The sequence below is a fragment of the Aotus nancymaae genome, unplaced genomic scaffold (assembly GCF_030222135.1).
Source record: "Aotus nancymaae isolate 86718 unplaced genomic scaffold, 86718_ANA_hifiasm-v0.15.2.pri h1tg000039l, whole genome shotgun sequence".
Lineage (NCBI taxonomy): Eukaryota > Metazoa > Chordata > Mammalia > Primates > Aotidae > Aotus > Aotus nancymaae.
Window position 1 is genome coordinate 5,583,247 of NW_026988453.1, and position 24,532 is coordinate 5,607,778.

General features: G+C 40.0%; 2 protein-coding genes and 1 pseudogene across 10 annotated transcripts in view; all 3 read left to right on the top strand.

The window, feature by feature from the left end:
• Positions 1-24,532, top strand: part of PPP1R12B (protein phosphatase 1 regulatory subunit 12B) — a 250,173-nt gene that overhangs the window by 66,999 nt on the left and 158,642 nt on the right. For all 9 annotated transcript variants that reach the window (XM_012459462.3, XM_012459464.3, XM_012459467.3 and 6 more), the window contains exons 3-11: positions 4,121-4,239; positions 7,733-7,892; positions 9,194-9,338; positions 10,835-10,909; positions 12,711-12,790; positions 13,450-13,589; positions 16,943-17,055; positions 20,197-20,400; positions 23,438-23,520. In XM_012459462.3, coding sequence (XP_012314885.1) covers positions 4,121-4,239; positions 7,733-7,892; positions 9,194-9,338; positions 10,835-10,909; positions 12,711-12,790; positions 13,450-13,589; positions 16,943-17,055; positions 20,197-20,400; positions 23,438-23,520 — 1,119 coding nt within the window. The remainder of the gene's footprint in view (positions 1-4,120; positions 4,240-7,732; positions 7,893-9,193; positions 9,339-10,834; positions 10,910-12,710; positions 12,791-13,449; positions 13,590-16,942; positions 17,056-20,196; positions 20,401-23,437; positions 23,521-24,532) is intronic.
• LOC105722177 (HIG1 domain family member 1A, mitochondrial-like) lies at positions 2,156-2,568 on the top strand. Its single transcript, XM_064360196.1, has one exon. It carries the CDS (start codon positions 2,209-2,211, stop codon positions 2,566-2,568), a length of 360 nt encoding a protein of 119 aa, XP_064216266.1. The 5' UTR covers positions 2,156-2,208.
• Positions 20,409-22,159, top strand: LOC105722176 (peptidyl-prolyl cis-trans isomerase FKBP8-like; annotated as a pseudogene).

Here is a 24,532-nt window from a genome sequence, read left to right on the forward strand (position 1 = left end):
CTATCTGCTTAGGAACAGAAGGTAAGGCAGCTTCTTGCATGACTCAGCTTTCAGCTTATTATTATTCTTTTTCTTTTGGCATAGTGAAATTAGGGTCCCAAGTTTTTATTTTCCTTTTACATTGCATTCAAGTAGCTTTCAATCTGATGGAATGGTTGCATTGAGGTACAGTGTAAGTCATGACAGGTCTAGAATTAGTGTTTGTTGGGGAGGAGAAGAGGGAGGATGGGGTTAAAGGAAGGAAAGGGGGAATTCAGTTTGTGAGAACAGGAAAGACTTCATGAAGGCAAAAGCATTTTAAATGAACTTTGAAAGAAGTGAAAGGTTTCTACAAGGGAAAAGAGAAAGAAGAGTGTCCCACCTAGTTGGAAGAAACAAGCTGTGGAAGAGAGCTGGGTGAGAGTTGATGTGTTTGGGAACAATAAGTGGTTTAGTTTGATTATAGAGGATAGGGTACACTTCAATCCAGCAAACATTTGTTGAGTGCCTACTGTGTGTATTATTTGTATTTTGATATTTCAGGGTGCAGGAGATGTAGCTAAATATTCCCTTGGCCTAAGGGAGAGGAATCAGAAGAAAAGAGCTATTGAATATGTGGAAATGAAGGGGTAATTTATGAAAAGAAAACTGGGACTTGATAGAATTAAGAATAAAAATAGAGAGAGTTAGTTTTGGCATCAAATAAGGTCTGTCTTCCTCTGAGACTATAAGGGAATGAAGGAGGTGGTTGAAAATCAGGTGAATTGTGAAGGCCTTTGAGCTTTATACATGTGGGATTGATCCATAAATTAACAAACATTTATTGAGGACCTATTATACCAAGTAATAGGCACTGAGAAAGCAAAAACATGGTCTTAATCTAATCTCTATTGATTCTTTTCCCTCTGCCAACTTTTTAATTTTTTAGTTTTGTTTTTAGACAGAGTCTTGCTCTGTCACCCAGGCTGATCTTGGCTCACTGCAACCTCCGCCTCCTGGGTTCAAGCAATTCTTGTGCTTCAGCCTCCTGAGTAGCTGGGACTACAGGTACCTGCTACCATGCCTGGCTAAGTTTTGTATTTTTAGTAGAGACAGGGTTTCACCATGTTGGTCAGGCTTGTCTCAAACTCCTGGCTTCAAGTGATCTGCCTGCCTGGGATTATAGGGGTCAGCCACTGCATCTGGCCCCCTCTGCCAGTTCTTTGAATGCAATGGCCAGTGGGCACATATTGATTATCTTTTTTTTTTTTTTAAGTGGGCTGAGCAAGTTAAGCCTGGAAATTTTTTTTTTTTTTAATCTTCTACAGTGTCTAAAATGTGATTCCTTGAATATGGTAGGGGACCAGTAAATGTTTACTGAATTTGTTAAACGTGCACTTTGAATGAAGAGATTCCCCAAACAGGGTTTGTGTGAGCAACATGGCTGTTTATTCACCCGGGTGCAGGTGGGCTGAGTCCAAAAAGAGAGTCAGCTCAGGGAGGTGGGATAGGAGTCAGTTTTATAGGTTTGGGGTAGGCAGTGGAAAGTTATGTAAGTTACAGGTCAGGGCAGCTTTTGCAAGCTGGGAGGGGGTCGTAGGGTCTGGAGTCACGAAGTTGACCAAGGTCAGTTACAAAGTCCAGTTGCCTTATCAGTTGAGGCAGGAATAAAGAACAATAGAAGAATGTCTCAAAGTTAATTAGGTGCCACAGGGGTTGATCATTTCTTTTCCTTTTGTGGTTTTCCAGTTACTTCAGACTTTCTAGATCCAGGAACTCATCTAGAGTGTACGTGCTAGTCACAGAGGTCACCATGCCATCCATGGCATGGTCAGTTGGCCTAAAAGACCTTACAGAATTGTTGAATGGCTTGAAGTCTAATCTGAATAATTTTTCTTTATTCTTTAAATACTTCTGAGTATTTGATAGAGCTTCTAGCATTATTAGAGTTCTCACTGGCCCAAAAGTGACTTGATCTAGAGAAAAGATGAACTAGATTTGAGTCAAGACTGGGGCTGTACCCTCTACCATTTGCCAGCTATGTGATTTTGAGAAAATTGCTTTATATATATGGACCTCAATTTCTTAAAGTCATGGTAATAATACCCACATTGCCTACTTCAAAATGTTGCCTAAGAAGCTGTGGGACTGGGTGCACGTGCAGGAATTAGCAGTGGGTTGGCGTGTGAGAGGTTTTCTTGCTCTAGAACCTCATAGAAAATTCTCAGGGAGATTCTTCAAGCAACCACTATGTCAACAGACCCAGATATTTCCCTTTCTTCATATGATGAAGATCAGGGATCCAAACTTATTCGAAAAGCTAAAGAGGCACCATTCGTACCCATTGAAATGGCAGGTTTTGAAGCAATTGTCGCATATGGGTTATACAAATTGAAGAGCAGGGGAAATACTGAAATGTCTGTTCATCTGATCCACATGCATGTGGCAGCCCAGGGCTTTGTTGTAGTAGCAAGGACTGTTGGTATGGGCTATTCCATGTATCGGGAATACTGGGCAAAACCTAGCCTTAGAAGAAAAGATTCTGTCTTGGTCTTGTTGGAAGAGCTTACTTTAGTTAGACATCTCTTTATTGAAGTTACGTATTGTTGAAAATAAACTAATTTGTATGGGTTTAGATGGTACAATGGCATTTTGAATATTGGCTTCCTTTCTTGCAGGCTTGATTTGCCTGGTGTGACTGCATTACTAGTGGCTAGTTTACTAACTAGGTCATTCAAGGCAGTCAAGTTAACTTGAAAGAAACATGTCACCTAAATGCACTTGATGATGTTGAAGTGTCCACCTTCTTAAACTGTTTAGCTGAACTTAGTTCTAAAGAAAATAACAGGCCAACCCTGAAGTACTCCCAGTTTGCTGCAGAATCTCAGATGTTTCGGATGTTATATAAGAGTCCTATTTGCCCCAGTTAATTTAACTTTTTTCTGCCTGTTTTGTGGATGGGCTGGCCCTTCTAGAACGCTGTCCAAAAAGTTCATGGAATATAACTTGTAAAGCTTTCCACAACTAACAATATGTATATGTGCATGTGTTTAAACCAAATGTAGAAAGCTTATGGTAGAGCTGCATAATAGTAGTATTTGTTAAAGCATCTCAGTTGTAAACATGAGAACAACTTACAGATTCTAGTTTAGTTCTTGTGTAACTGCAAATTATATTTTTGCTGCTGTTATATTAGAATAAATTTTGAATGTCATCTTGAAATAGAAATATGTATTTTAAGTACTCATAGCAAAGGTAAATGAACACTTTTTAAATGTGTGCATTGCTTATTTTTTCCATAAGAATTATAAACATTAAACTGAACAAATGACCTATAATGGATTTGATTAATGACTTATGAGCAAGCTGGTTTGGCCAGACTGTATACTCAAACTTTTATATAGTACAGAATGCTATTACACTTGTGAAATTCTCTTGTCTAAACTGAATTTACATTCCATCATGATAACATGGTATATGTATTGTTATTAAAGTAAGCGACCCATCAAAAAAAAAAATGTTGCCTAAGACTTATGATATAATTTTATGTGAAGGCACTTTGAAAATCAGAAAAGATCTATGTAAGGTATTGAAATTATCGGAACTTTCTTCTTCAGAATCAAGTATTCTATTCGAATTTATAATTTAATTATTTAACATTTTAATATTTCTTAAGTAATTTAGTTTCATCTTAGAGTAGAGAAAGATTTCATGTGGATGGTTGGTTGATAGGAGAGTCTTGTGAAGGCATAATTAAGGCAGATTTATGCAAATTTTAATGCATGCTTTATTCTTCTATTTTCACACCCCCAGCACTACTTAATAAGCTCCAATTTGGTATTGGGAAGGTTTAAGGCTGCATGCCTTGTTTATGTTACTTAGAAATCCTCTTGCCATCCACTGGGAGTGAGAGGCTGGTAGTTAGTAATATGAGTGTGAAAGAAACCCTGTTTGTTCACATTGCTCTAGTCAGGAAATGGGGAAGCCGTCAGTCTTAATTATTGGAGTTTAAGGCGCATAGAAATTAATAATGGAATATCTTATCTGGGACCATGTTTTAAACTCAAAATAGAGACTTTGCTGTGTATTGAATGCTAGATGCATGAGTATAAATTTATATTAAGTTGGCAGATAATACTGATCCTGGATCTTGTCTATGCAGGTATTTCATTAACCACGGAGCCAGTGTAGGTATTGTCAATAGTGAAGGTGAAGTTCCCTCTGACCTTGCAGAAGAGCTAGCCATGAAGGATCTTCTTCTGGAGCAAGTAAAGAAGCAAGGTAACCTCATGGATTGGAGGGGGCCAGGAAAGAGCATTAATCATTAATCTAGCATCATGTATCCTCATAATGACTCACACAAAAATAGGCCAGGTGCCAAAAGGATGACTAGTCATTCCGTTTTTTTTTTTTTTTTGCCGTTCGGAGGTTGCATACCTGTCATACAGTTAAGAGTGACCTGATGAGAAGTGTGAACGTTTCTTACTATGTGTATGCAAGGTACTGGGATACAGTGTAAATCTGAGTATTAGCCAAATTCAGTTTGTGACTTTGCATCTTTTCCCTTGATGAGAGCTAAAACTGGTGCTGCTAAAGATATTTATTTTAACTAACCATGAAAATTTTTATGATAATTTGTTAAGGTGAGGAAGCTAACTTAAAATAATGTATTCTAAAAATGCCTATTTTACAGTTTTAGAAGAATCGATTTCACAGAATAGGATGTAATTCTTCTACCTGGAAGTCCCTGGGTTATTTTTCTATCATAAAACTCTGTAAGATTTGTAGTGATTTTTTTTTCAGTCCTTCTGCTAAACTACCTTACTCACAATCTGCAGTTCATCCCAGAGGATTTAGCTCCAGTGGTCTTTCTCAATAGGAACTTTTAGAACAGTAAGGGCCAATTCTTGCTGTGTACATTGTTTACATATTATCCAAAACTGCTTTTGTGCTACAACAGCAGAGTTGAGTAGTTGTGATAGATTGGATGAATCACAAACTTGAAAATATTTCATATTTGGCTCTTGAGAGAAAGTATGCTGATCTTACCTTAATATAATGATGTTTCTAGGTCAGTAACTACTTCTTTTGCTGCCTTCCATGTATAATTTTTGTGTCCTTTTTTTTTTTTTTTTTTTTTTGAGACGGGGTCTCACTCTGTTGCCCAGGCTGGAGTGCAGTGGTGCCATCTTGGCTCACTGCAACCTCTGCCTCCCAGGTTCAAGTGATTCTCCTGCCTCAGCCTCCCGAGTAGCTGGGACTATAGGTGTGCGCCACCATGCCTGGCTAATTTTTGTATTTTTTAGTAGAGACAGGGTTTCACCATGTTGGCCAGGCTGGCCTTAAACTCCTAACCTCAGGTGACCCGCCTGCCTCAGCCTCCCAAAGTGCTGGGATTACAGGCATGAGCTATGGTGCATGGTTTTGTGCCCTATCAAATTGAAGAATTTTATGTTTAGCTTAACCTCCATTCTCACTCAGTTTTATCCCCTAAGATTTGCTTTAAAATGTACAAATAACTTTAAAAAAAAATCAAGTTTTAAAAAATAGTTTTGATTGGAGAAACCACTTTTTCTATTTTTTTTTTTTTTTCATGTTACTTTTATGTTTTTTTTTTTTTTATTGCATTTTAGGTTTTGGGGTACATGTGAAGAACATGCAAGGTTGTTGCACAGGTGCACACCTGGCAGTATGATTTGCTGCCTGAGAAACCACTTTTTCTATTTTGATTGCTGACTCTTCAGTTAAGGAGCTATTTGAAAGAGATATTTTTGACCTACCTTTCAAATAGAAAAAAAAAAAAGAGAAAGAGATATTTATCCATTTGACCCAGAAATCCCATTACTGGGTATATACCCAAAGGATTATAAATTGATCTATTATAAAGACACATGCACATGTATGTTCATTGTGGCACTGTTTACAACAGCAGACTTGGAACCAACCCAAATGCCCATCAAAGATAGACTGGATTAAGAAAATGTGGCACATATACACTATGGAATATTATGCAGCCATAAAAAAGGAGGAGTTCATGTCCTTTGCAGGGACATGGATGAATCTGGAAACCATCATTCTCAGCAAACTGACACAAGAACAGAAAACCAAACACCGCATGGTCTCACTCATAAGTGGGTGTTGAACAATGAGAACACATGGACACAGGGAGGGGAGCATCACACACTGGGGTCTATTGGGGGATGGGGGATAGGGGAGGGATAGCAGGGGTTGGGGAGTTTCAAGAGGGATAACATTAGGAGAAATACCTAATGTAGGTGGAGCGGGGATGGAGGCAGCAAACCACCATGGTATGTATATACCTATGTAACAATCCTGCAGGATCTGCACATGTACCCCTGAACTTAAAGTAAAATAAAAAATTAATTAAAAAAAAAAAGAAAGTGGTATTTATGTATATGCTTAACTTTGTAGCACTGCTAACACTTCTTTGTGTTTGGAGTACTGATCTGTTCTAAATTGGTCACTTCTCCACGCCATTCATCTCCCAAAATCACACAGTTAATACTTAGGTAGTTGACAGGTTCTCCTTTTTTTGTTTGTTTTTGAGACGGAGTCTCGCTTTGTCTCCAGGCTGGAATCCAGTGGAGTAATCTCGGCTCATTATAACCTATGCCTCCCAGGTTCAAGCAATTCTCATGCCTCAGCCTCCTGAATAGCTGGGATTACAGGCACCCACCACTATGCCCAGCTAATTTTTGTATTTTTAGTAGAGATGGGGTTTCACCATGTTGGTCAGGCTGGTCTCGAACTCCTGAGACCTCAGGTGATCCATCCACCTTGGCTTCCCAAAGTGCTGGGATTATAGGCATCAACCATGGTGCCTGGCAGGTTCTCTTTTAAGAGCTGAAAGGGAGCAGACCAAGCACAAAGACTGCTAATGAGTGTAAAACTTTTTGAATGGGTATGTTTGTATTTGAGACATTTTATTATTTTGTATAATGGGGTATGCCCCACCCTAACCCCTTTTCACTGGCACAGATATTGGAGAGTTATTGGCCAAAGGGAGGAACTCTTAGAGTTCTTTCATAATGTTTTTAAGGGAAACAAAATCGCATTCCCTTGCAAGCAGACAGGTTTTTAAACTGCAGATCACCTACTAATCTGTTCTAGATTATATATCTTCAAATCAGTGTATTTACCTGTATATGGAAATGAACTTTAGAGAGAGTTCAATTTTTAAAGTACATCAATACCTGAAACCAAGATTTTGGATACTAATCCTATGGTATAGTGAGTGGACAGGGACCCAGAAGAAGAATGACAAAGAGGAATCCAGGATATCAGAGTTCTAGTGGCAAGCTCTGTCACTAATGTGTTTTGTGAGTTTGAGCAAGATGCCTAACCTTTCTATTTTTATTTCCTCATCTGTTAAGTGGGGATTGTGTATTATATATACCTTGAAAGATTGTTGGAAAACTAAAATTTTTAGAGACTTGGAAGTTTATAACTTTGTACAAATATTATAATGTAAAAATAATGTCCCCTTTGTCTTTATGTTCTGTTGAAAACAACTTTAGGTGCATTCCCTTAATGGATCTGTATCATGTAATATTTAACCTGATGATTTAACTCTGGTAAGACCATTAATATGTGTACAAATGCCATTGATCTTCTAAATTTGATAATTACCAACTTGATGGCTAAATTGTTATTTGTATTTATAGTTATGATGTGCTTTAATCTAAGGAAAATAACCTGTCAAACTTAAGTGGAGCTTTAGTAATCCTGGCTCTCTGGTATCTGGTTTCTGTAGGAGTTGATCTAGAGCAGTCAAGAAAAGAAGAAGAGCAGCAGATGTTGCAGGATGCCCGCCAGTGGCTCAACAGTGGGAAAATAGAGGATGTAAGGCAGGCTCGCTCAGGGGCTACGGCCCTTCATGTGGCTGCTGCCAAGGGCTACTCTGAAGTCCTCAGGTATTGTCCATTTATATCAATCAGGAGTGGTTCACTGGGAGAAGATGAAATAGCTTTTAGAAGCAGAGGCTGAATTAAATTTTCTGCTATGGTGTGTTTCCTTTTTTGTTGGTTTCCTCACTGTGCAGACTTTTCTCACATTTTGCTGGTATTCATCCATGGGTTGTATCCCTCCCTCCTACCATTCCTCTAGCTTCTCACTGACATGTATGATGTGAAACAGAGTTGAGGTACACTGTCCTAGAAGGTGACTTCTTCCAGTTCCATGATTTGCCATTAACATCCCTGCAACTACCTCTTCTTGTGACCTATAATACTTGTGATCATTTGTTCCCTTTTGACTTATATAATTTCTTTGGTGTCATTAGATTAATTATATAAATCTTGAGTATGCAGTGTCCAGCTGGCACAGGATAGTCAAACATATATGAAGGATTTGGACTCTACTACTCTCTGTTCCATTTTTCCTTACATCCATACATGCTTTAGATAGCTATTGGTACTTAATGTTGACAGGCTTTCCCAAATACATGGGCTGCCAAAGGCATTATATGTGCAGTTGTTAACTGGACTCTTCTAGTATTTTATATTTCACCTAATAGGGGGTTTCTAGTAGGTATAGCAGTGTTTTGGTGCTCCATTTCTGCCTGAGAGTGCTATCCATAAGGGCCCAATGTAGTTTGGGTCTTCAGGAGTCAAATATTTTCTCTTCCATGCATACAAGTTAAATTATAGCTTTATAGTTAGCAAGAAATTGGAGGTATGTGGGTTTATAATAAATATAGTATCCTAGAAAGACCAACCAGAAAGCTAGTTGGGAAAATACCCTAAAGAGAATTGAGTCTTCATTTTATTTTATTTTTGTAAACTTTATTTTTATTGTTGTCACTATTACAGATAGATAGAATGACCACAGCCTATTAGAGTCTTCATTTTTATATGTTACTTCCTCCCTGCACTGGAAAATGGAAAATGTACCTTTAAGAGTTATGTGATTTGGCTAATTGAATTACGCTTCGGTTAATCTTAGGTACATACCTTTCTGTATACTCCCCTTGTGTGGTGTAACACGGATATGCCTAGGAAATATGACTTTTTTGAGAAGATTGGTAAAGGTTATCTATGATTGGTACACAAAGTAGTAACTATGAAACCCAAACTGTGCCTTAGAGGGCAGAAGTAATCATTAAGACTCCTGTGATTCAGGGCCAAAACCTGAAATATCAATTAGGTAAGAGTTTACTTGCCAGAAAACTGTAATATAAAGGAGATACATGTCCCGTTTTGGGTTTTCTTTTTAGACTTTTAATTCAGGCTGGCTATGAACTCAATGTTCAGGATTATGATGGCTGGACTCCCCTCCATGCTGCTGCACACTGGGGAGTGAAGGAGGCTTGCTCCATCCTGGCAGAAGCACTCTGTGACATGGATATTCGAAACAAACTGGTTAGTGAGCCTGAACCTCTAAAAGAACAATGAGATTGATGGCTGGGTTTCTAGAATAAAAGGCTTAACATCTCTATTCAATGGCAGCCTGACTGTTCTGGTGAAATATACATCATTGGTAGCTATGATGTTACCTTCCACTACCCTGCCTCTGGCCCTATTAACACAGAGTTATGTTTGTTATTCAAAATAAAATCCCATGGACCTTCTGATTTTATGTTCAAGCCTCTAAAACAGGAAAAAAATATATATTTGTTCTTGGCAAAAAATGAGCTTTGAGGAGCCTAATATTACTGTCTGTGGTGAGGTATGAAAGATTTTATTGTTATTGTATTTATATGAGTCATTAAAATGTTATAATGACAGATCCTTGAGTTTGACAGAAAATAGTGTTATTCAGCCTCACTTCAAACAACTTAGAAGCTCTGGAACACCTATCCCCTATGTCTACTGATTTTATTTTAATTAAAATTAGAAAATTTTTTTTTGTAGACATGGGGTCTCACCGGTTTCCCAGCTGGTCCCAAACTCCTGGGCTCAAGTTATTCCCCTGGCTTGCCACTTGTAATTCCAAACTCTGTTTAAAGGATTTGGTGTTTTTCATTATGTGTCATCTGTGATAGATAAAGGTATTATCATAATGTATGGTAGACTAGTTAGGGAAGCAGCTATTATTGAAATTAAAGGCAAAAAGTGAATATTGAGTTGAATAATCCCAAAGTGTTGGGATTACAGGTGTGAGCCACTGTGCCCAGCCCATAAATATACTGATTTTCAAGGAGTACAGAGATATGGCCTTTTAATTAGTAGATATTCTTATCTGCTTCACATCTCTCCTGAACCCATGTTTCATTCTCAGACTATGGGTCAGGGTTCTTAATTATGCTGATGGCTCCTAATAGAGGTAACTTTCTTGTCAGTCCTCCTCTCACTTAAAGGAAGGTGATTCAACTGGGTGCGGTGGTTCACACCTGTAATCCCAGCACTTTGGGAGGCCGAGGTGGGCAGATCACGAGGTCAGGAGAGATCAAGACCATCCTGGCCAACAAGGTGAAACCCTATCTGAATGATTGAATGAATGAATGAATGAATGGAAGATGATTCCTATGATTTAATCTTTATTACGCATGTGCCCTGAACCTCTCTCTGCAGTTTTGAAGAGTCCTTTATGGAATTTATCATAGCAATTAAGACCATCTTAGAACAGATACAAGTAGGGATTTCACTTTATTATTTGCCAAATGACAGTGAGGATTAGAAATGGTGCTATTTCCTCAATACTGTTGTACGAACTCTATATTTAAAGAATTTGGTGTTTCTTGTTCTGTGTCCTCTGTGATAGATGAAGCTGTTATCATTAATGTGTGGTAGATTAGTTTAGGAGTGGCTATTATTGGAGTCAAAGGCAAAAAGTGACTATTGAATAGTTCCTTGATAAAGTCACGTGATTGCTTCTTCTGTTTTCTATCAGTCATGGTGTCCCTTTTCTCTGCCAGGGCCAGACACCATTTGATGTGGCTGATGAGGGTCTTGTGGAACATTTGGAGATGCTCCAGAAGAAGCAGAATGTGGTAAGTCTTTGATTGGTGCTTTCAAAACTTTTCTAATAGTTTGCAGTTCACACCAAGTATCTTAATCACTTGTTTCAGTTATGTCTGCTGAGAGTTGAAATGGACATATCTGCCTTCCAGAAATGTTTGTTGTTTCCTTCAGGAACGTAAACAGTCTGTTAGAAAAATGTATCCCAGAAACCATTATTGTTCAGGTTTTTTGCTCTTTATAAGAAGATAGCCTTCAAGGAGTTGAAAGTTAAAATAGTAACAAAAAAACTAATAATTACCCTTGAGTTCTAGAAAATGAATGTGATATGTTCAAATCAGAGGTTTTTCAAAATAGAAAGTACCAGAGTGGAGGACACCTCATGACTTTTTTTTTCTTGACTAAAAGGCTATCTTAATTTAAGTACATTGATTACAGAGAGGAATATATTTCTTTCTTAAAAAATAAGGAAACACACAATACTAAAACCGTCATTTGATATAGGGGAGTATTTGGTCAGTGATTCATACTTATTTCAGTTTTATGAAACATCCAGAATTCAGTTCTCTTTTCTCTGCTCTTCATTTTAAATCTTTTATTGTTTGGTCATGCGTACCTTTGGCTTAATTAGTGCTATACAAGAGAACTACTTAAGTATGGTATTTGTGTTCAAACTGCAGCATGGAAAGCCCACCCAATATGCAGATGAAAAGTGAAGAAGTCATATTTTTTACTCATAAAGCAGATCAATATTTGAGGATAATATTTGAGGATAATAAAGATCAATGATATTAGGGTGGGACATTAGGGGCAAAAAAGTCAATGGCATTTTTTTTTCCTTTATACTTGCTGTCACTCAGGTAATGTAAACTAAAGTTTAGGACAGATGTGGGAAACAGCAGTTCTGAATCAAAGAACTGCATAGCTCAATGATGGAACAGATCAACCATACCTAACCTCTATTGTGTTCAGTATTATGTCTGGAATGGTAAAGTGAAGATTCTAGTTATTTTAAGGCTCAGTGGGGAAGTCACATATATAAAGCTCAGACAAACACAACTTAAAGTTCATTTTGTTCACTTTGTTGAGCAATCAGGATCACTGAAACCAGGATTTTCAAATATAGTGTCAATGCTGTTATTTAGCAGCAACAGCCTTCCTAATGATAAGATGTATACTTTGCACAGTGAGGTTCTTGTAATTTTTAAAACTTTTTATTCTGAAATAAGTTTAGGCTCACATGGAATTTGCAAAAATAGAGAGTTCCTGTGTATTCTCTACCTAGCATGGTTAGGTTTTTGAACATCAATAGTATTATTCATGAAATAATATTTCTACACCAGTGGGAGTGGTACTTATCTTTGCCCTCTGCATAACTTGGAGTTCCAGGGATATAAATACATCTTGTCTAGAGCATGCATCTAAATAGCAGACCATTTTCTCCAAGGGCTTCTTTCCCATTTGGTACCTGTGTTTTCTTTAGAAATGTTGCCAACTTATTTCAGTATATGAATCATAAAGAATTCTTTCAGATTCCTTCTGGCTTTTTATCCTTCAGAATCTAGGCTTTTATTGAAGATTGGGCTTGGATATTTGATAGGAGCAGTTTTATTGAAGCTCTTAACACCATGGCTTTTCTATTCTATCTTGGATGAGTTCCATCATCTAAGGAGACCCAGCTGATATGTTTCTCTTTTTCTTAGGTTCCTCTCTACCTCTTTGGTGTTGGTCCTGTTTTCTTCAGAATGACAGTACCATTTTGGTTCTCAATACTGATGATTTTTCACCAGTAGTCAACTTCTTCCCTTTTCTCTCTGTTTTCTCCATTTCCAGCTTCGAAGTGAAAAGGAGACACGGAATAAACTCATTGAGTCAGACCTGAACAGCAAGATGCAGAGTGGACTCTTTAAGAAGTAAGATTTGTAGGTTTAAGGAATGGGATGAGTTTTGCTCTGTGTCATTCACATACTTAACTTCAGAATGTATAAAGTGAAGAAACTCTGTGTTTGTATTTAGCCAAATGATCTATAAACTTGTGGGAAAGTTTGTGGGGCAAGAGAGTGGCATTGATATGTGAGGGGGATACTAAGGATGGTTGACTGTGTTTTAAACTTCAAAATTAATTGAGACTGTGTGCACTATTTTAAAATCCTGGCTTAGGTGTTCTTAATCTCAGCTTCTGCCTTTACTTACTGTAAGTTTCATGAACTCAAGAGACAATGTCTATTTTGTTTATGACTATACCAGTGCCTAGCATGATTCCTGGCATGTAATAAGTACTCAGTAAACATTTGTTAAATGATTTTTTGAATATGTATCCACCATTATCAAAATTCATAGCTCTTCTTTTTTTCTGTGTGTTAAACAGGCCAGATTTCCTTGAGTCACGCTCTGTAGTCAAATACTAAATCTTAGTCTGCAAAAATGAAGGGTTCAGAAGAACACACAGATGTAGAGAAGAATTTGAATGTGCTTCTGTTATTGTTTCCACGTATAGGTTTATAGACTTGTTCCCTTTGTTATACCTGATTATCACTTCTGAATTACACTCAAGTTGTCATCTTTAATTTAGCAAAGAGAAGATGCTCTATGAGGAGGAGACTCCTAAGTCCCAAGAAACCGGGGAAGAAAACAAAGAATCTAGTAGCTCCAGCTCAGAGGAGGAGGAAGGTGAAGATGAAGCTTCTGAGTCAGAAACTGAGAAGGAGGCAGGTAATACAAAGGTGTTCATAGTAAAGATCCTCTATTTCCATAGTATAAGGAGATTACTCCTTGTCAGAGAGCACCTTTGGAGCACCTCACAGGACTCCAAAGGGAGTTTGAAGTTTAGTTTTCAAGGATAAGAGATCAAATTGCTGGTGACCAGCTGATATAAAAAACTGTAAGCTATGTTAGACTATATCTGCTGATTCCTGTGTAGCCATATAATAAGGTACACAAAGAATTCTTAGGTGAAGGCCGGGTACAGTGCCTCAACATTTTGGGAGGCCAAGCAGGGTGGCTTGCTTAAAGTCAGGAGTTCAAGACCAGCTTGGGCAACATAGCAAGACCCTGTCTCTACAAAAAAATTAAAAAAGAAAAAAATAATAATACTTATGTGAGGGATCCAACTGTCCTTACCCCAGTTTGGTAGATGGCATAGAGGCCAGATTCCAAAATGTCAGTGTGCTGAGAGGCAAAGAAGATGAGCTCTTGCAGAAGCTCTTAGGGTCAAACCAACTGGTGAATACTTGCATTTAATTCTCAGGTTTGCGTTGAGTCCCTAAACAGAATTCTAAAATCTTTTTCCCCCTCATTATTTGAGTTGGGGAATGAGGAAGGAACAAAATCATATTTACCTTTATGGCTATTGATAACATATACCTTATATAGAGAGGGTTTTTTTGTATGTGTGTTTTTTTTTTGAGACAGAGTCTCACTCTTGCCCAGGCTGGAGTGCAGTGGTATGATCTCGGCTCACTGCAACCTCCACCTGCCATGCCCAAACTATCCTCGTGCCTCAGCTGCCCCAGTAGCTGGGACTACAGGTGCGCGCCATCACACCCAGCTAATTTTAGTATTTTTAGTAGAGACAGGGTTTTACTGTGTTGGCTAGGCTGGTCTCAAACTCCTGACCTCAAATGATCCATCTGTCTCAGCCTCCCAAAGTGCTAGGGTTACAGGCGTGAGCCACCATGCCTAGCCCTAGAGCTTCTTAAGTTTATTGTTTGACAAGACAGGAATCCCAACAGTGAAAGTGAAGTGTTGAATGTGGTCAGACCAAGAAGCTATAAAATAATCCACAGGTTTTGATTTATAGTCAGGCAAACACTGAGAAAAGAATACAGGCTTTTACTGAATAGAGGTTCAACTGCAACAGAAATAGTTCTCATAGATAATTGGAAGCTAATGATAAACTAAGATTTTACAGTGTACCTATGCCCCACGTTCACTACCATATTATCCCTCCAGACTGGAGTCCATGATAAGATGAAATGTTTCTGATAGAGGGGAAAGGGTCACATTGAGTTTATAATGGAGTCTGTGCTTTCCTCTGAACTCTGCCGTGGCTCATCTACCCATAATGAAGATATTTAACTTACTCTGTTGTCTGGGCACCGGCTCCTGATGCAGTCTGGCTTTTCTGATATGATTTCTCTCCATTATAGGAGAATACTCCCCTTCTTAATGTCTCAGTCTCTGAGGCTCATTGAATGTCAGTCACCAAAGGAAGGTAGAGAACCATCAGTTCTATAGAGAAGACAGGCACCAGCTAAGTTTACGGTGTAGGAGATGACTTTTTATTCATTGAGACTTGATCTTCTATTGTTAGTCATCACAGTTTGCTCTGGAAATGCCATTATAGTACCTGTCAGAATTTATAAATGTGCATCTTTTTGATATTTGATTATTTATTAAGAACTTACATATTCTAGCCTTCAAGTATTTGGAACAAATATCTGAACTTGCGCTATGCTAGATCACTTTTGTTAGTGGCTAAGGTATGAGAAAAATGGGAGGGAGCTGCCTGAACTACTGTCATTGCTTTGTGATTTGTACCCTTGCCTCAGATCTCTTTTTTTTTTTTTTTTGAGACGGAGTTTCGCTCTTGTTACCCAGGCTGGAGTGCAATGGCGCGATCTCGGCTCACCGCAACCTCTGCCTCCTGGGTTCAAGCAATTCTCCTACCTCAGCCTCCCGAGTAGCTGGGACTACAGGCGTGCGCCACCATGCCCAGCTAATTTTTGTATTTTTTAGTAGAGATGTGGTTTCACCTTGTTGACCAGGATGGTCTCGATCTCTTGACCTCGTGAGCCATCGCACCCGGCCCGCCTCAGATCTCTTGTTCTCTCTTGTCCGTTTTCATATTGCTATTGGTATAAACATCCACAGTACCCTTTTGATTATGCTACACCTCTATGTAAACCTATGACTACTTCCCTCACTCTATCTTTGCCTACAGAGTAAATAAACCCCAAGCCTCATGCTCTGGCCTTCAGGACTTTTCATAATCTAGCTCCAGCTTACCTTTCCAATGCTGTACATAGATAAGGACATATTTTGGCCAAGCTGGACTGCTTAATTTCCTCAAACATGCCCCGAGCTTTCCTGCTCCTGAACATTTGTTTGTACAATTTATGCCTAAATTCATTTCAGGCCATAAATGCTTGTTGAGTGATTTCTGTAGGACTATAGGATCCAGCAGATTGAAAAAGTTGTTCTGGTACAGGAAGCTGAAAGGAAATGGGCCACCTTACTGTTCTTCTATCCTAGCACTGCCTCCTTAACTCTGCTGTAGCACTCATCATTTTGTCTGGGAACTCTGGGTTTATTATTGAACTCCCAGGTCTCAGCTCAATGCCTGGAACATAACAGACAATTCACATTTATTAAATATTTTTTGTTGAATGTATCTAGTCAGGGAATAGAAAGGAGTATATATGAATAAAATACATGTCACATGAGAAATATAAGTTCAGTCAAGGGTATTTACTAGTAAGAAACATTGCATCTAGTTCAGGGAATTACAATAAAACTTTAAAAGTGTGGTGCTTTTTACTTTGCACCATACTTTAACATTTTTATTTCATTCTCACAGGCATACTCTGAGGTATATACTATTAACACCACTTTTTAGAATGGGAAATTGACACTGTAGGAGGGTAGGTGAATTAGGTTTCATAGCTGGCAAGTGGAATGCATAAGATCTGGACTTTGATCTGGGACTCCTCAAAGTAGTAGTAGGAACCCAGTGGAAATTATCTGCATAAGAAATGAAAGGTAAAACTGTAGAAAAGGATGAGATCCCTATAGATAATTTTATATATGATATAATAAGTGGAGATAGTTTTCAGTTTTTGTCTGAAAGTTGGACTTGGAACCTACCAAGATGGAAATAACATTGAGCTTATTTTCTTCTGCCAACAGTTACAAGACGTCTTATGTTAGTTTACATCCAAGCATTACAAGGCCTTAATAATCTGTTTGGATAATGGGCAAACCTTTTCTATTAGCAGAAAAGGACATAGACACAAAGGTAAGATGTTTATAGTAGTACTTGTTACTTCTCTTGTCTTAAATAACAGATAAAAAGACGGAAGCCTTTGTCAACCATTCCAACTCTGAAAGCAAGAGTAGTGTCATGGAGCAGATACCAGCACCAGCTCAAAATACCTTCTCTTCCTCTTCTGCTAGGAGGGTGAGTACTTTTGACTTAATTTGGGAATCATATTTCACCCTACTGCAGTAGCACACACCTAGAAAGGCCTTAAATTTACATTCTTGCAAAATAATAAAAATATATTCTTGCCTGTCATAGTCTGCTCTCATAACAAAAAACACAGGCTGGGTGGCTTAAACAACAGAAATGTATTTCTCACAGTTCTAGAGGCTGGGAAGTCTCAGATCAAGGTACCAGCCAATTCAGTTCCTGGTGAGGGCCCTCTTCCTGACATGAATATAACCACCTTCTTGCTATGTCCTAACATGGCAGAGAGAAGGAGCTCTGGTGTCTCTCTTCTTATAAGGTAACCAGCCAGCTCTATTGGATTAGGGCCTCACCCTTTTGACCTTGTTTAAACTTCTTTACTTCTCACAGACCCTATCTCCAAATATAGTCACATTGGGAATAAGTGCTTCAATATATGAATTTTGGGAGGACATGAACTTTCAACCTGTAACATTGCCCCCAAAAATCTGTAAGATCAAATTTGGCTACCATGTGTTAAGATAATGTAAGAGAGAGTAGTCTGAGACCAAAGAGATTTTGTCATTTGCCTATTTTCTTTGTATCTAAAGTTAAGATGCCTACATGTAAAGTGTGGGCTGGGCTAGAAGATATCTAGCATCCAACATTCATTGTTTTGATGGTTATTCTTCTTTTTCTAATTCTCCTTTAAGACTTTACTTTCTTTTTTTTATTTTTTAATTTATTTTTTTTAATACCCCCTGAGCGGGGGGCAAGACTTTACTTTCATGAGTAAAGTCTTTATACCTTATGATGAGTAGAGGGCAGAGGTAGAAATAATTTGTTGAAATACCAGAGGCACCTCCTTCTATAACTTTGTGCAGGCCTCTGAGAATCTGTAGGCTTCTAGTCAGTGAGACTGAGTTGAATGATGACCCTGCTTTATAAAGTATAAAATTCCTTTTGAGGTTAAGAATTGATTTGAGTTCTTTGGAATGAAGCTATTGAAAAAGCCCTGTGGTTGTATAGGTATGAACTTATTGATCTTCTTAGCACTTTATGAATTGGAAAGATGGGCTTATGGTATTCTTGTGGAAATGAGAGAACAAAGGCCTAGCTACTTATCCCTAGAAGCTTCATTGTGAATAATTAAAGGGGTTTTGAATAAATATAATTCTCACTCATTATTCAGTCATTTAGTTGTACCTCATATACTGTCACTGCTTCTAAGGATGCCTAGATTTACTACTGTTTTCAATAGAAAAAATGCTAAATTAGGCAGGGTACAGTGGCTCACACATACATTCTCAGCACTTTGGGAGGCCAACATGGGCAAATCACTTGAACCCAGGAGTTGGGGACCAGTTTGGGCAACATGGGAAAACCTCATCTTTACAAACAGTAAAAAAATTAGCCAGGCGTGGTGTCACACACCTGTAGTCCCAGCAACTTAGGACTGGGAAGCTGACGTAGGAGGATCACTTGAGCCTAGGAGGTCAAGGCTGCAGTGAGCTGTGATTGTTCCATTGCACTTCAGCCTGGGCAATAGAGTGAAACCCTGTCTCAAAACACACACACACACACACACACACACTCTCTCTCTCTCTCTCTCTCTCACTCTCTCACTCTCACTCTCACTCTCACTCTCTACTTCACTAAAATGATGCTGGGAAAGGCATTTTCCCCCTTAGAATCAGGGTAGCTTGTTAAAAGCTGACATTATTGAAGCCCTGAAGTTGGAAGGAGTACATAAATGTGTACATTCAGATGACTGATGAAAAGAGAAAATCTATATGTGAGTTCAAGATGAGTGATTTAATATTTTTATTGATGTTTCACTGTATCAGGCTGTAAAGGTAGCCTTGTATTAGAAGAAAGGCCTAAGTCTTCTTGAAAAGGTCCTGGACCTCAGGAAGGGTCTGTTGGCTTGTGTTCCAAAGATTAGTTGTACCCCAAAGTGCAGGTCCTTGGCCTAATGCTAGTCTATGATGTTTCCCTAGTTTATGGCAAAATGAGATAATTAAGGACAATGTAAGCTTTCCATAAAGCTTTCTTTTCTGATGTTAAAATTTCATTTTTAAGGAAATAGTGGTGATGATGAGTTGTTCAAAAAGAAAACATCTTTCAGAATATTGTTCTCTTTTGGCAAAATTTAATTTAAAAGATAAAAACATAGTAACCCTTTGACCTCTTCTTTTTTTTTTTTTTCCTGGTCAGTGAAATCTAAAGTTCTCTGAACTGCTACTCTAGAGCAAATAAATTTTCTTGAAATTAGGAATTAGAATTTGAGTGGAGTGGCTTCTAGAATCTTTATCAGTGTTAACTTAAATCATTTTATCATAGTACCTTAAAATGTATTTATAAATTAGCTTGTTCCTGGCTGGGCATGGGCTCATGCCTGTAATCACAGCACTTTGGGAAGCTGAGGTGGGAGGATTGCTTGAGTTTAGGAGTTTGAGACCAGCCTAGGCAATATAAGGAGACCTTGTCTCTACTAAAATTTAGAGAAAATTAACTGGGCATGGTGGTACATGCTGGTAGTCCCAGCTACTCAGTGGGCTGAGGTGGGAGGATCAGTTGAGCCCAGGAGGTCAAGGCTGCAGTGAGCCCTGATTAGGCCACTGCCTTCCAGCCTGGGTGACAGAGTGAGACCCTACTTCAAAAAGAAAAAGAAAAGATAAATTAGCTGGTCTCATTTTTTCCAGTCTCCACATATTATAAGGAGGGATTAAGCTCATTATTGTTATTTTACAGATGAGCATGTTGAGACCTAGAGAAGTAAAGTATCTTATTTTCAGTTCCACAGTGAGTTAGAAGAAGGTATATAACTGGAATACAATCTTCTGGTGTTCCATGTCAGTATTAATTGCACAGGGATAGCAAATGATGTTTAATTTCTCAGAACAACTTTGTCAGGTAGGAGCACTGTGTGAAGAATCACAGGGTATTTTTGACTTAGGAAGAAAGAGCCTGGAGAGTTTATTAGGGTTTGCTGGGCGAGGAAGGGAACATTGGCAGAAAGCCTGCTATGTATTTATTCTTCCTAGCTACCTTATGTTGCCTCTCTGAACTTAGTTAAGTGTGGAAAAGGCAAATAGGCTAAGAATCATCAGAGCCTTTCTTTTTCTTTTCTTTTATTTGCTTCTTTCATAGTTCTCTTCTGGCCTTTTTAACAAGCTGGAAGAGCCCAAAGATGAATCTCCTTCTTCATGGAGATTGGGACTGAGAAAAACTGGCAGCCACAACATGCTGAGTGAGGTGGCCAATTCCAGGGAACCTCTAAGGGACCGAGGCTCTTCCGTCTACCGCTCTTCTTCAAGCCCTCGGATTTCTGCTCTGCTGGACAACAAAGATAAGGTGCAGTTTGGGTAGGGTAAGGGGGAATTCCAAGGCACTTTTTTTCCCAATGAAAATTCAGTCTTAGGAAAAATGAAAATATTTTCTAGTCCTTAATTTGATTTTGGAAATGCAAAGCCTTTAAGGGGAGACAGGCACACTGATGGTTAATCAGTTAGCTATTTGCTTGCTATTATGTGCTTGGCCAAAAAAGAAAAAAAAGCTTTAAAAATAGCTTTTCCTTTTGGTTTGTTCATTCTTCCTTGCTCTCTTACCTAAAGCAAAAAATGGATCAGAAACATAAAAATTTTAATATGGTGGAGGAGGGTGCAGGAAGGACCCTAGGCGGGTGTCCTGGAGCCAGAGGGCCAATTCTTGTAACCCCAGCAGCACGGCATCCTGTGCTGAACCCTCTGAGCCCCCACCACCCCCTATCCCCACCGCGCCTCCTGCCTCCTGCCAGGGTCCGACCACTTGAGGACTTCATGGTGCTGGGAGGGGTCGAGGATTCAGAGGGCAAAGAAGAGGAGGAGGAAGATGACCCAGTAGAGGAGGCTGAGCAGCCTGGGGCCCCCGACCTGAGAGTTCCTCACTGCCGTGGAGCCTGAGCCTGCCCCTTCTCCTGTCCCAGAAGAGTGGCTGGACATCCTAGGGAACCCGCTGTTGAGGAAGAAGACACTGGTCCCAGGGCTGCCAGGTTGTAGCTGCCCAGTCAAGGGCCAGGTAGTGACCGTGCATCTGCATATTGTGAGAGAACAGCACACTGGTGCTGGAGGAGCCAGAGCTGGTGTTCCCTGAGTGACTGTGGAGTCATCCAGGCCCTGGATCTTAGTATCTCACTCAGGGATGTAGGGGAGAGGGCCATCGTCTCTGCAGACTCCAAGTACTGCTATGGCCCCCAGGGCAGAGGAGCCCATACATACGCAGCCCTGTGCCTGGAGGTGACCCCGAAGACGGCCATGGATGGGCCTGATGTGGAGATGCTCACGGGGCAGGAGTGCATGGCTCTGGCCAGCCAGAAGCAGGAGTGCAGCAACGCCCACTATCAGCAGGAGGACTTTTTCTGGCCACCAACTCCTATGACCTCGCTATCAAGGCTATCACCTCCAGTGCCAAAGTGGATATGACATTCGAAGAGGAGGAGCAGCTTCTGTGGTTGAAGGTGAAGCGTCTGAACAACCTGGTGGCGTCGCAGCTGAACCTTGACCACTACTGCACAGCCCTGCACTCCCGCAGCCTCATGCTGGAACACCATCCAGACAACATCAGGGCTATCTTTCACAAAAAGGCCTAGCAGGGCGAGTACAGTGAGGCCATCCCCATCCTGAGGGCGGCCCTGAAGCTGGAACCTTCCAACAAGACGATCCACACAGAGCTCTTGAAGCTGGTGAAGAAGCACGTGGCACAGTGGAGCACGGAGACTGCCCTATACTGGAAAATGCTGGGCAACCCCAGCCAGCTCCCCACCAAGTGCCCTGGCAAGGGTGCCTGGTCAGTCCCATGGAAGTGGCTGTTTGGGGCGACTGCTGTTGCCTTAGGGGGTGTGACGTCGTCATCGCTGCCGGAAATTGACTGCCCAGGTGGACGCCACCCCCTCTGCACACCATGGACCCTGCCCTGTGCTCCCTAACTCCCCCAGACTCTCTGTCCACTGCCCTCCCTGGTCTGGCCTCCTCCTCCTCCGGGTTGGGGGCAGCAATGATTGGGGGTCATGCAGCCCAACCAGAGGAGAGACCGAGGCCCTCTAGGAGGAAAGCCTAGAGGAAGGGGGCCCTCATTCCTTCAGACCCAGTTTCCTCCCAGCCCTCCTCGCGCTGGGCTAGGTCTCTGCTGGGGCTGGCCTCAGTTTCTCCTCAATAGGCTTGGGGGCAGCCCCACCTGCCCCGCCTGCCCCGCCTGCCCCACCTGCCCCACCTGTCCTGCACAGGCTCTCTCCCCGCCACATGAAATAAAGCCTCCCACCCTGCAAAAAAAAAAAAAAGGCTGGGTGCGGTGGTTCACGCCTGTAATCCCAGCACTTTGGGAGGCTGAGGTGGGTGAATCACTTGAAGTCAAGAGTTTGAGACCAGCCTGGTCAACATGGTGGAAGTCCGTCTCTAGTAAAAATACAAAAATTAGCCAGGCATGTTGGCATGTGCCTGTAATCCCAGCTACTCAGGAGGTTGAGGCACAAGAATCATTTGAACCTGGGGAGGCAGAGGTTGCAGTGAGCCAAGACCAGGCCATTGCACTCCAGCCTGGGTGACAGAGTGAGACCCTGTCTCAAAAAAAAAAAAAATTTAATATGGCCTAAGATGTTCTCCTGAAGGAAACTTCTTCTGATGTTTAGAAGCAAAGCTCCCTTACCTGGGCTTTGAGTCCAAATAAAGCTCAGGCAAATTAGTACTTAGAAAAAAAAATTTTAACTTGTCATTCTTTCATTAATATGGAAACTATGGTTAAGCTAACTTCACAAATAGTTTGTGTATTCATTCAAGATAGGTAAATTTTTATTTTCTCCCCTTTTTAGTTCCAGATTTTATAGGACTCTCTTAGTGCTTTTCTCTGGGGTCACATCTTGTAATCACAGTCCTCTTGCTTTATATTTCTGGAGACTACTCAAAGAGATGAGGCATATTGGTTGGATTAACTCTGCAGCATACTTATTGTACATAGTCCTAAGGAAGCTGTATTTCAAGGAAAAGATGTACTGGGGACTACATAAATCTTATTTCGTCAGGAATATTAGAGTGGAGCTTTCTGTTTGTGGCTTTTCAAAGGCTCTCCTCCTCTCTTGGCATAGCTAGTGCTTTGTGTAATTTGTGCTACTGTTTTCTTTATTTGCTCATCCTGACTTTCCCATGAGAATTATTTCCCTTCATACTGTTTTGTTAATGGAAGAAAGTGAGGAATAGGCTTTTGAAAGCTAACCTTTTGTAAATACCACTCAAAATAGAATTAGTGTTGGATCCAGAAATAAAATTATATAGGTATATTAAGTTCTGCTTTTTTACTCAAAATGTTTTACACTGTGCCAGTATTGTACCTTTCTTGTGCTTTACTTGTTTTTATTTTACAGGAGAGAGAAAACAAAAGCTATATTAGTTCACTAGCACCCCGGAAGCTCAATAGCACAAGTGACATTGAAGAAAAGGAGAACAGGTAATCCTAACATCGGGCAAAAGATGGTTCTCGTCCTCTTAGGTCTGCTCATTATGGTCATCTCCTGGCCATTACTCTTCTGCTTTTTTTCCCTCAGGTGGCCTTACCACATTATGAATTGTTTGTTCCTTCTGCTTAGAACGCCTCTCAACTCTTATATCCTTGCTATGCCAGTTCTTTATTCTTCAAATTCTAACTCCAGCTTAGACATTACTGTCTTTAGGAAGTCTTCCCTGATTTTTCCATACATAGATTAGTTTTAATCCTCCAGCAGGCTCTGTAAAGGTAGGGTCTGTGTCTGTCTGGTTTCTCAAGGACCCCTAGTTCCTAGCACAGTGCCTAACACATAGTAAACACTAAAATAATGTTATTTAATTAAATTGACCAAATTCTAATTTGTCAGAAGGTAAAATTAAAGTCTTCCTAATTAGTTAAAATAAACATAGGAATTTTGAAGTATTGCTGCATCTCAGGGCAAAACATGATCTCAAACCTTAGCCAGCAGCATTGGCATCACCCAGGTACATTTTATTTTTATTAAAGAAAATGTTTTTAATAGTAACAGGGTTTTGCTATGTTTCCCAGGGTAGTCTCAAACTCCAGGCCTCAAGCAGTCCTCCTGACTTGCCTTCTCAAAGTGCTGGGACTGTAGGCGTGAACCACTGCTCCTAGCCTGGGTGCTTGTTAGGACTGCAGAATCTCAGGTCCTACTCCAGACCTACAGAATTAGAATCTGCATTTTAATGAAATTTCCTGGGTTATTGAAATATTAATACAATTAATGTTTGAGAAGGATTGTGCTAGAGAACCTTGTGAAGCATGGAGACCCATAGCTTTTGTAACAAAGACCCTGACTTACCAACTGTGGATCAAAAATCCTACTGCAGCACTTTCCTGGATACCTTTTCATTTATAATGCTAAAGAGGCTTCCAGCAAGTCTTCCTTCCCTTTCCCCTTCTGTAGTAACCTTTTTTCTTGGTAACAGACTTCTTCATCTTCCCCCATCATTTC